Source organism: Pituophis catenifer, unplaced genomic scaffold (genome assembly GCF_029215685.1).
Source record: "Pituophis catenifer annectens isolate HBS135680 unplaced genomic scaffold, rPitCat1.0.hap2 SCAF_1, whole genome shotgun sequence".
In the NCBI taxonomy this organism is placed as follows: Eukaryota; Metazoa; Chordata; class Lepidosauria; order Squamata; family Colubridae; genus Pituophis; species Pituophis catenifer.
Window position 1 is genome coordinate 173526490 of NW_027256881.1, and position 12894 is coordinate 173539383.

The following is a 12894-nucleotide window of genomic DNA, read 5'->3' on the forward strand; positions in this document are numbered from 1 at the left end:
GTTGGTCCAGCAAGGTACTGGATTTTCAGTAATATTCCTCCCATCTTTCACTTAGCAAAGAATATTAGAGCAACCAAGGCTTTTATCAATGAAGCACTGATCAATGAAATTTGCCTAGATCAGCGGTTCTCAACTTGGGGGTTGCGACCCCTTTGGGGGTCGAACGGCCATTTCACAGGGGTCGCCAAAGCCCTCTCTTGCCCCCCCATGCCTTCACTCACCCTCACTCTCTGCTCTGTTGGATCGCCGGCCGTTCGCTTACCCCGCCCACTCTCAATCTATTGATGCCCCCTGAGTCCCAGCTGATGGCTAGAGGAAAAAAAACTGTTTAAATTCTTGCCGCGGGGCTTCAAAGGGCCGCCCTATAGCCAGTGGTGGGATTCTGCCGGTTCCGCCTTGCCCCGCCCCTCCGCACCACTATTTATTGCCAATAAATAGTGGTGGGCGAGGTGTGGGCGAACCAGCAATTTAACAAATGGTTCGGTGTTTTTTTGTAATTTTATTGGCCTGCGGAGCTTCAGAATATCGGCTCCCGACTCTCAGCTGATTTGCTCTCAGCTGTTTTGCTCAGGGCTCTGCTGCTTGTTTGCAAAGAGTGCTGGAGCAATTTTTTCCCCCTAGCTATGCTGAAAAACGAAACTGAAAGTAAAGCAGGCTATTGGCTTTGCTGTTGCTACAACGTTGGAAAATTAGGCAGGCAGATTTCTTTTCTTTTTCCTCACCAAAAAAGGTAGGTGCAAACAATGGGAAATTTAGGGAAAAAGTGGAGAGTTCAAGATATTAAAACACAAAAGAAAAAAAGCTCTATTTAACTAGGGAATTCAAATAATTGAGATAGTATTAATTGTATATTGTGTTGAAAGCAGAAATGGTTAAGTTGTGGTTTGGAGGAATATATGGGGGAAATTATTTGGTTTATTATTATTGGTAAATATGATTAACTGATTTGTAAGAAATTGGATTGCATGGAAATAAGTGGAATATTCATGTTCATATTGATTAATATACAAAAAAGATAGTTATATAACTAATTGATTTATATTAAAATGTTGAATTTATATTAAACAACTGTAATATTACATAATTAACCAATGTGAGGATGGATATAAAAATAGATGACAATAGGAAGGGGTAAAATATAGAATAGAAGGGAAAAATTGAATTTGATTAAGATTAGAGATGAGGATGAAGGGTAATATTGGTTTTTTAGAAAAATAGATGAGGAATAAATATGGCAAAAAGGAAATATAGAAATTGTAAATTTAATTGAAATGACTAAACACTGTTTAAATTTGTGAACCGGAAATATAGAAATTGTAAATTTAATTGAAATGACTAAACACTGTTTAAATTTGTGAACCGGCCAAATACTCTGTTCAAAGAAAATACATTGTATGTTTGTATGTGTGTTTCTAATTATTGTTATTTATTCATATTTATTCTCTTTTATTCTTTAAAGTTTAACAATTCATTCTTTATCTTAATATCTTTATATTTGTTTGGGGTTGGCTTTCTTCCCTTTCATCTTTTTTATTGTACAGCAATCTTTCTCCTCAAACCTACCACCTCTCTCTTTTCTTTCCTTCTTACTTTCTCTTCCTCCCCCTCTTCTTCTTCTCCCTACTTCCTCTTCCTTTCTCCTTCTCCTCCTCTCTTCCTCCCTCTCTTACCCTCACTCCTACTCTAATTTCCCTTCCCTTCCTTCATCCCTCTCTATTGCTGTATCCTTTTATGCATATGGACTACTTAGAGGGCTGAAAAAGTTATTTCTGACTGGTCCTCGCACTTTTGACCAGTCCTCGAATTTACGACTGTCCTCACATTTTACGTTTTTGCCCTATCTTGTCACCATGGTGAAGAGAAGCAATTATGAGATGAGTGACATGATTGTTAAGAATGCTGCACGGGCATAAATATGAGGATGGTCATAAGTGTGAAGACTAGTCAAAAGTGCGAGGATTTGTCAGAAATGACTTTTTTCAGCCCTCTGAGTAGTCCCTATACACATAGGGACATGTGTATATCACATGACCAGCTAGCCACGCCCACCCAGTCACATGACCTCCAAGCTACGCCCACAAAATAAGCCACGCTCACAGAACAGGTAGTAAAAAAATTTAGAACCCACCCCTGGTTGGGGGTGACCACTACATGAGGAACTGTATTAAAGGGTCGCGGCATTAGGAAAGTTGAGAACCACTGGCCTAGATAATAAACTTCCTCCATTGTAGCTAGCCAATTAATTACATTGTCCAAAAAAACAACAGAATTTGCAAGTGAATTGTCATTGTTCAAGATTTAGTGTCCATACAGGACTTCTTAAAGAGAGGTTACACTGCAACATCTTTCATACTGGAAGCATATCCCCCTCTTATAAGGCATTAATTCCTTTCCAGACCCATCAGTTTGAGTCTTCCTGCTAGGTACTGCCAGTAACGATAAGCAAAAATTTATAGAACAAGTAATCACCCCCAACCATTACAAGCAACTTAACTCATTCACAGATTTCACCAAGAGTCTTGACAACTGGCTGGTATACAAAGACATGTAAATAAATAAGTAATTACAGTAGGTGGCGGTTACAAATTCTGACAGATATAGTCTCTATAGATCCTGTAATAACTATGGCATCTAAACTGTCATGGATTATGAACATATTAACTCTCCAACTATACATATAGCATGGTGTTTTATTAACCAATGGATAACCACTTAAATATGGCCCTGAACAAGCTTTATAGCTTTTTCACAGCACTGCTACCACTAAAGGAAGGTAACTTGTAACTAGAAGTATAACATTTACTTTGTCTTCATTTTAGCTGAATACAGTCTTGTTTCATTGTTCAGAATGCATGAAAAACTAAGTAGTATTCAGAGTGGAATTTAGAATCAGAGGTAGTGCTCTGAAGTGGTAATTTTAATCAGTAGCCCCTCTCCTCTCATCATTCAATTATGTAACCATGGTCTTAAGGGAATTGTCAGCTAAGTTGCCTGGAAAATCACCCAGGGCCAGCAAGAATCCTTGGATTTTATAAATCTCTGGAAGCAGACCAGTGGTGGGTTGCCCCCAGTTCACACTGGTTCTATAGAACCAGTAGTAAAACCAGCGGGAGGCCCCGCCCACCGACCCCAATGTCACCAAAATGCTTCTGCACATGTGCAGAAGCTTCTGCGCATGCGCGCAGTCCCGTTGCGAACTGGTAGTAAAGGTAAGTAGAACCTACCCCTGAAGCAGATGATTGTAATAGGTGCCAGTCATTGTCAGCTCATATCTTACTAGATAGTATCCATCAGTGACAAATAAGTGGTCTTCTCTCCATTGGACCATAATAACCCCCAAATCAGTTATCAGAATAATTATAGTATCTTGAATTGGACATGAAAGTGTTTGTTAGCATAAGTTACTGAAATCCCTTAAATTAAATTAAATACATTTAATCCCTTACCATCTTTGATCCTAGATTGATTCTGCAATCACAATGAGGATATGAGTAGAGAGTAAGCAATAAATCTCTATATTCCATATAAAACTTGTAGTTATTACCATAAAAATATGGATGTATTTATGCATGTTGTATATGTTTTGGATTGTTTTAAATGTTCTTTTTATAATTTAAGTCCTCCTGCTTCTCAGACCTATATTGCTGTTACATTTAATATTTCTTCAGGATAGTACAGAATAGATTTTGCTCCTCCTTCAGTCATACATACCTGATCCAGTTTCCTTCATGCAGGATCATATCAGGGTTGAGTGTTATTCTATTATTATGAGAATGAAGGTTAGCATCCTTGCAAAAGTCAACTAGAGGATAAAGGGAAAAATTATAACCATCTGGTTCAGTGGTGAAATGTAAAATTTGTTACTACTGGTTCTGTGGGCGTGGCTTGGTGGGGGGGGTAATATCACTGGGTGGGTGTGGCCAACTTTTTTTTTTTTACTTTTAAAACCATTTTTTCTACAACCTCTTCGGCCAAAGAGGTTGTAGAAAAAATGCTTTTAAAAGCCTCTGACGATCCCAGCTAAGCCGCATGATCATTAGAGGCTTTTTTTTACTTTTAAAAGCATTTTTTCGGCTGAAGAGGTTGTAGAAAAAATGCTTTTAAAAATTAAAAAAAGGCCTCTGATGATTGCGCAGCTCAGCTGGGCATGGGGGAGGGCAGGGATGTTTGCTACCAATTCTCCGAACCACCTGCCGCCATCTCTACTGGATCGAACGATCCGGTCTGAACCGGGAGCATTTCACCCCTGATCTGATTCCTCTTTTGATGCAATCCTTTTACTATCTCCTTCTTTCCTCTCTTCTAACCTCCTTCTTTAAGGCTTCTTAAGGCCTAAACTTCAAATTCCGTCCTTGCCTTTCTTCCTTGATTTTTTGATTTGCTCAGATAGCCAGGACATTTGGACATATACAGACAAATTCAAATTATCCAAAATGACTGAGCTTAGTTCTGAAATTGGCAATGTAAGGATGTTACCTTGAATGAACAATCTGCACTGAACATGGGAAGAAGTATGATTTGTAAACCACACATTTTTCATTTCTGATATATAATATTTTGGTCATTCTAATAAATTTTGTCATCTGTGAATACATAATGTCCATGTTGTTTTAAATGGTTGTTTATTCTTAAAGATCAACATTTGAACCAAAATTTAAGAAACCCATAGTAGAATGTCTCATTTTTCTTCATTTTAGTTGCTTCAATGCTTGAGGACTCTATATCTTACATAGATTTTCACCTAACATATTTTAAAAGAAAGATACATTAATTTTAACTCTTTCAATATGTAAACTTTGTGTGCCCTGTATTATTTGAAAATAGCAATCCAATTATGTCACTGTTTAGAAATACTGTAAATCAGCAGGTATATATATTTGACATTTGGAAAGTAACATGTATTTTATTCTAATACGCAAATCTGAAGTGAGAACACTTCAAAGTGAATTGAATTGAATTGACACAAATTATTGGAATTTTCCAGTTTGTGGAGCTCCTATGGATTTTAAAATATAAAAGTTAAATAAATCACGGAATTTAAAAATGAAAATCTAATTATTATATTTGTATTCCATTATTGCTAATTTAGCAAATACTTCAGATTCTGCCAAAAGTCCCTTGCACAATTACTTGTTGGTAAATCCCATGGAATATAGTTTCTTTTTGAGTAAACATTCCTAGAATTTGTTTTTTTAAGGTGAAATTTTATGTATCAGTTTCTGCCAATGAATTTGCATTGTTGATCTATCATTTCTTATCTTAGTAGTGATATTTTTCTTCTTCTTACTGTTGTTCTCATGTAGGTGAAAAGCTCATGAGATACGGTTATCCAGATATTCATTTTGATCCAAGCTTACCATATGAGAGAGATGCTGAGCTGATGCAAACTCACATGATGGACCAAGCAATCAACAATGCAATCTCTTACCTTGGGGCAGAGGGACTTCACCCATTGATGCAGCACACTCCAAGCACAATTGCTGATGTGGCACCTGTCATAAATTCAGCTTATGCTCAGGTCTATAATCCTAGCAGGATAGAAAGACCAGTAAGCAGAGGAACCACTGACAGCAATGAAAATAACATGGATGGCCCTCTCTCCCTCATCAGACCAAAGAGTCATCCCCAAGAAAGAGAGGCTTCACCAAGCAATAGTTGCCTCGATTCCTCTGACTCGGAGAGCAGCCACGAAGACCAACAGTCCTTTCAAGGAAACCTTGCCTTAAATCCCAAACGAAAGCAAAGCCCAGCTTACATGAAGGACGACTCTAAGGCTTTGGAGGTCAGTAAAGCATCAAAGGGCTCTTTAAAGGATATCTATAAGGTCTTCAATGGAGAAGGAGAGCAGATAAGGGCATTTAAGTGTGAACACTGTCGAATTCTTTTCCTAGACCATGTCATGTACACCATTCATATGGGGTGTCATGGCTACCGGGACCCCCTAGAGTGCAACATTTGTGGATACCGAAGTCAGGACCGATATGAGTTCTCTTCCCACATTGTCCGAGGAGAACATACATTCCACTAAGCCTTCTTTTCCAAAGGAGACACTGAAGTAGAAAAACAAATACTGCACATGAAGAAATACTGCACTTGCAAGCCCACTTTTCCTCAGATGTTGACACAGCTCTTCTCATTGATTCTCTTCCTTGCAGCTATTTTTAATTATTGTTATTTTTGTTGTTGCTGTTTTGGGGATCCAGTCTAACCTTACCACCAGTGGTGAGGTGAGAAGAAAGGAAAGGTGGGACCAGAGAGTAGTTTGGCTCATTGTTTTTGCTATGAAAATGGATTTCAGAAGATTTCATAGTGGAAAGTGAAAGGGAGTTCATTCCTGTCACAATTTTCATATACTTTTTCACATGCTGAACTCAGCAAGGTGCTCTGACATCTTAACAAATTGCCATTTCGGGAGAGAACAATAATTTCAAAAGAATAAAGCCCCTTTAAATCTGTAGCTAAAGTTTTGTTCAGGATGAGAAATTAAATTCTTATTTTGCAAAACATTCTAGCAAAAGGGGTGTGCTTAGGGGCAGGGAGAGGTTTCACTTAAGACTAAATATATTCTATAGATTTAGGAGCACCAATAAATATCAAGGTTTGCTTGGAAGTTATTTCCTGAGGTGAGGTTCTTTCTTATAAGGTATTGGTTGTCTGGAATGTAAATGAATTGTTTATATTTAAATACTAAATCACATAACTGAGATTTGATTTTTCACGGGATGTGACATCCTCCAGGAAATCTGAAAACATAAAATGTTATTTTACTTATCCCGATATGCACTTTTAAAAAAGAAAGAATTTTGCTAGGATGCTTTTATGTCATTCATTTCCCAGCTTCCTATAGGTCTGTATATTTTTTAAAGTTGTTTGGGTGATTAACAATTGGAGTCTGGATATGTTTACTCAAAAGTAAGCTTCACTTAGTTCAGGAGGAGTTTATTTCCTAGTAAATATTCTTAGTTTAGAAATATAGATGTGAATATTTATCGAGCAGGTTTTGCTGCTTTAGAATCTCAAATATGCTCATTACAAATGCATTTGAACTATGAAATACTTATATTTTTTCATTTTTTTTTTTTGGGTAGTATGAAGCATTAAGAAACTGAATAAACTAAGGTCTTCAGTCAGGAGATCTGTATCCTGAAAAAGCTGGCTAGAGCTGCCTAAAGACTGAAGCAGCCTACAAATTGATAACTAATTTAACTATATAAGGATATACAGACACTGTTAGAGCTACTTTACCATTGCCACCTTTTCTACACACACATAGGGAAAGAAATATATATTTTGTGCAAAAATATCTCTCCCCAGCACATATTTAAAACTACAGCATGCAGAAACCCCCCCCCACACACATACACACACACGTCATAGTCATAAATAATGATTTCTTATTAAATAGAAGAACTTCTTTTTTTTCAAATTAAGATGAATCAAACCAGGAGCCTTAGATTATGCACAGGCTGATTACTTGCCTGAAAAATAATTTCAGGTTTTAGTTACTCCCCTGATCATATTAGCAAACGAAGACTACAGTGAATTACTAGGTTAGAAATATTAAGGCTGTTTAAACTTCTCTTGATTATATAGCTCTGAATATATGATCTGGATTTATAATATTTAATTTTATCAATCTTTTCCCTCTCAACTATATTGGTTAGTTGGGTTAGTTGGGTTTTTTTAAATAAAATCAGTGACTACCTCACATTTTTCTACATATTTAGATATTTGTACATCTGGCTGTAAAATTACAAAGAGGATAGATTAAAAACCATACCTTTTCTGACTAGAAGATTATGAGGAAAGGATTCTGTGACCCTGCAGATGTTGCTGAACTATAGTTCATAGGGAAGGGGTTGCTAGAAGTTTCAGTTTAAAATATCTTCAGCACCATAGGTTACTGCCTCAGGTTGCCTCTCGAAACAAACCATTTGCTGTCTTTAGTTTTACATATTTCATTCAACACATTCAAGAATAAAAAAAGTTAGCGAATTGGTTTCTAAAAAGGAGTTGAAAAACTAAATGGTATGTTATTCTCTTTCGGTACAAGATGGGAATGGCAGGCAACCATCCTATGCAGTTCAGTACATGATAGAAATTAAAGTAATTTTGCTTTAACTTTTCCTTCAGAAAACATGTTTAGCTTGTACATTCTGTGTCCAAAACACGGTTCCTGAAGCCAGACTGTTGCTTCTCGCAACAGCAATAAAGATTTAAGTAACAAATTTGTCTAAAATAAATACAAGCCAAAAATTATAAACTACATAGCTAGTATTAATATCAGAGAAGAATTTCATGGCAGGAAGTGCCAGAGCAAACAGTTCTGTTCACAGTTGCTTGCCAGAAATTATGGGTTATGTTTTGTCCTCCAACAGAAGTGTTTCCCCTTCCCTCTGCCATTCCCCATGAATCCCAAAAAACTTTATCTGGAGGTTTGGGAACCTTCTGGATGTTGGATGGTGCCCATTGACATTTTATGATTTTCATGGTCACTTGTACAATGTAAAACAAAGCAAAATCAGGAACTCTGTTATCCAGAGAGTCAGTTGGTCAATCTGATTAATGATCTGAACCTATTTTTAGTGGAGATTAAAGTGGTTACCATTTGAAGATTATGAATGAATACATTTCAAATGAATATTCTGTTGTTTTTCTGAGCACTTGAATTAGTCCAGATTGAACTTGAGCATCTTGAATTAGAAGCAGATTGTAGGTGTCCCTTTGCTTCTCCTATCTCATTTCTGAAGATCTCTTGCACCCAGTTGCTGACCTACTTTTCTATCTTAAAGGCTGTTTAGAAAGGTCACTTGTCTTTCAAATAATTTAAAAAGAAATTTTAGGAACAGAAAAGTTCATGAACCCACACACAAGTATATTTCACCCTGATCCTATACAATACTTTTCATGATTATTTTCATTGTGCCTCTATGTTCCTGCATCAATCATAATGGAAGAGGAATTTTAAGAAAAAGCTGAAATGGTAAAAGCTGAAATATTTTAAGCCTGGCAGAAGTCAACAAAAAGCCATTCAAAAGTTATTACTATGACAAATAAATTCATACACAGGTTAAACAAGCCACAGTGATCTATTACATGTTAAAATTATATATACCTAGACAGTTAGTAAAAGAACATGGTCTCTTGCAGCCTCATCACATTTGGGAGGCCATCTTCAGTAAAATAATAATCCTTTCCTTTATTATTTCCTATGGAAATATATAAAATTTAGCCTGTGTACAGAATGTTAAAGGAGTTATATACGTTACTTTGTCTGTTTCAGTTTCAGAAATTTCTTATTCATTTTGCATTCATCACAAAAAAGAAAAGACATAATCTCTCCCCAAAAGTATTTTATGCTATACTGTCTACAGCAAGGGCTGTAATGATATTTAATATTTCTTATAAAACAGTGTAGTGTGTTTATTAGAAGAGTGTTAAGTATTACTATAAGAACTGTGATCAAAATGAACAGGGTGAGATATATTTGAATTCATCAGTCTTATAAAAAATTTGAAATATATTTTTGGCATGATTAACATTTAAAATTTTGCTGCATATGAAATCTAATATTGGATTTTAAAGAGAGGACATGAATTTGCTGAAAAAAATTAATTAGAATTCACAAATGAAAAATAACCAATGTTGAGGTACCAGGAAAGGAACTCTTAATTGATTTATCACGAGCAATTGTTATGGAGTTTCTTTTCAGTTTAAAAACCTCTGATGGTTTTTAGAAATTGGAATTTCCCAATTTACAATTTGATTAATTGTGCAAAGGAAAGTATTTCAAAGTAGTTTGTCAAGATTGGCATTATAAAATAATCCTGTTAGTTTTTTTATAGGACACACTTTTGTTCCAACAGTAAAAACAAAAAGAACAATTTAAAATAAGGAAAGCAAATTTGATTTGGTTTGATTAAAATTTAATGTGGCTGTTTTCAATTAAAGAAGAGCCAGGGCTCCACTTGCAAACCTTGCCAGGCCTCATCCTGATTTTCATAGGAGACCATTTGGGAATTAAAAGAATCTGAAAACAGCCTAGAAGAAGGGAACAGGAAGCTGCTCCCAAATTCTGCCCCAGAAAACTACAGGCTATGCCTAGGAAATCGCCAAAGGTTGACTTTGACTTGTCCTTTCCTCATGAACAAGGAAGTCAAATGCCACATGAATGAAAGCTTCTAATTAGCACAAATCTGAGTGTGGATTTCTTAAAGGATTTACACAGATGCCAGGAGAATCAGCTATGTTTTGCTATAATAACTTTAGGTTAGTTATGTTATCCTGGGGTTTAGGAGTAGGAATTAATAGTAGTTCCCAAAGTAGAGAATTCTGTGCTTCAGAGAATTCTTTCTGTGTGGATGCTCTGCAAAGAGAAATCTGCATGGAGCACAGTCTGGGCTCAAACAGTTTATGGTGTGCCCAGACCAAGTCTAAGGAGCCTCCAGGAGCCCTTTTGGAATTTAAATGCATACAATATACTCAGAGTAGGAGCCACCCTATTCTTTGAGGGAGTTTGTCTATGGTTACTGATCTTTAATTGATTAAAGATGGCTTTTACCAAATTCTGCAGTTTCTTCTGTGGAACGATTTCAAAGCCACCTCTTAAAAAGTTGCTGTTTGACCCAAAATAGTCTGAGAAGAGATTGTTGCTTAGATTGAGATACATACAACCCTTGAGGACTATTACAAAAAGTATAAACAGACATGAACCCATATGAGTAGTCTGCAAGGGTGCTGATTCTTTGCTTCATGTGGTGATATATATGGCCAATTCATAATTGATAGTATCAAACAAAATTCATAATTGATAGTATCAAACAAAAAAGTAGAAGTGAATTTTGGTGCCAAAAGCTCTACTGTATTTTTCAAGAGAAATCAATATCTGCACCCTTAATTTCTCAAGACATTCTGGAAGAATTTGGGCCTGAAGCCCCTGCAGAGGGCTTTGGAGGGTTTCCTTTCCTACCCCTCCCCCAGGCTTCCAGAACAGGTTCCAGTTCCACATCAAGAGCTGGAACTCCAGAAGGGAATTGGTTGAGGCTGTGAGACACTAATTTGTGTGGGCTTCTGTGGGAAATGCTTGGCTGCAGAGCCCTGAAAACTCTCCTTTCAAACTGAGGTTTTTAGTCTGGATTCTTGTCCACCAAATTCAGATATTTAAGGTTAAAAAAAAATAGGGACATGTCCCACTCAAATTTACAATTGTTTAAATTCCTGTTAAATTTCACTGGAAGATACTAAAATACATCTTTTAATTCTTCCATGAAATTCAAACACTGGATCCTGTTCCTTGATTTTCAGATTTGTTTCAACTTTATACTGCATCAGTAGATATGCATGTTTAACAGAGAATGGGTTTAGCTATTTTGTAGTAATTAAAACTTTGAAACTGTGATCAGAGATTTGTCCTGTTATCAAGCACTCTCAAATCTTGATCATATTTACTTCTTGTTTTACTTGTAGAAATTTTATTCTGCTTTGTTTTGGTCTTTTCCTGCCCATTTTTCTTATTTTCAGTTTTATTCTATGATAGCTCTTGTTGCCTGCAACTTGATCTTGTTTTTAAATTTAATTTGTTATCTGTTCATTGGTTGTACAGTGTGTTTACATATTTTTGTACTTGAGTGTAGTTTTATATTAAAAAAAGAAAAATGATCTGGTAAATATAGCTAAATAATCTTTTTAACACTTTTAAATTTAGGATCATTAGAGATGACAGAGTTGTGGAGCTGTAATACTAAGTTGCCTTTCTTTATGTTGATGTTATTTTCTGGTTGTACTTTCTTTTTCTTAAAATGTATGACTTTTTGACAGATTGGAAACTTTTAATGCATAATTGTTTAGAAAAATTTAAACTGTAAAAATGTGTCATTTTTTTCCAGTGGAAGACTATGCTTTAAAAGTTTTGGGATTATTCTATTCCTAGGCAAAAATTTCTGTACCCGAAATGTTGTATTTTTGCATCTTAATATTAGAATGTGCTTTTAACAAGTTTGGAGCCACTATCCAGATTGTTAATTTAAGAGAGAAAAGACCGATTGTTCCATTTATGTGCAATAATCTCTCTGAAAGTTTTATAGTGCATTGAACATTGTTTGAATAATGACATTACATTTTGAAGCAAACTGCTGCAAACTGCTGCCCAGACAAAGGTCAGTGTTTTATTACATTGTTTTTTTAACAGTTGAATCTTCAGGGAACCCCATCCACTTTGTTACTCCTACTGCTGGCATTGCAGAGAATCCTGGGTACGCCCTGATGGTACTCATTTAAATTCTTGTGGGGTACAGCTCTGTTCATCACTGACTCACTGGAGCTAGGAGCATGACCAAGAACACCCCCAAAGGAAGCAGCCCATTGCATGGGAAGGAAAGCTGCCTTTCAGAAACACTGGGGTTCCATTCTCTCAAACATCTTGTTTTAGCTGTTGCTTTTGCTCTGTCTGGAATAACAATTCAGAGAGATGGAACAAATGGTTCGAAGCTGCCCTTGCACTGGACTACCTGTTTGATTGTGCTGATAGACAAGTAGCAAAGGCTGCCCCAAAACTTAAATGTAGCAGTTTAGTGGTGGGGATTTAACTGATAGGTATAGATAACCCCTTTCTTGTTAATGCTATTATCCATAACGTGCCTTTGATCGGTGCGGTCTTAGTGGGTTGCTTGCTAAAGCTAAGCATTTTTGTTTCCTCTTTTGCTTCAGTTTCATTCTTTCTTTTTTTTCCCATTGGGTAAAGCACTTAACACCAATGGGCTGATCCTCACTGGAAATGTCCTTTGCATTGAAAAACCTTGGGTCAGACTCCCAAATTCTCTGTCCAGGCATTTATATCTGGGGGATTTTTGTCTGCAGGGAAGCATACAAGGAGGCAATTCTTTCACCAGGAAAGCT

General features: G+C 36.3%; 1 protein-coding gene across 1 annotated transcript in view; it reads left to right on the plus strand.

Moving 5' to 3' along the window:
* IKZF2 (IKAROS family zinc finger 2) overlaps positions 1-6028 on the plus strand; it is a 163250-nt gene extending 157222 nt beyond the window's left edge. The window contains exon 8 of the mRNA XM_070956778.1: positions 5304-6028. Within this exon, the coding sequence (XP_070812879.1) occupies positions 5304-6028 (725 nt within the window). The remainder of the gene's footprint in view (positions 1-5303) is intronic.
* Positions 6029-12894: the final 6866 nt, after the last annotated feature.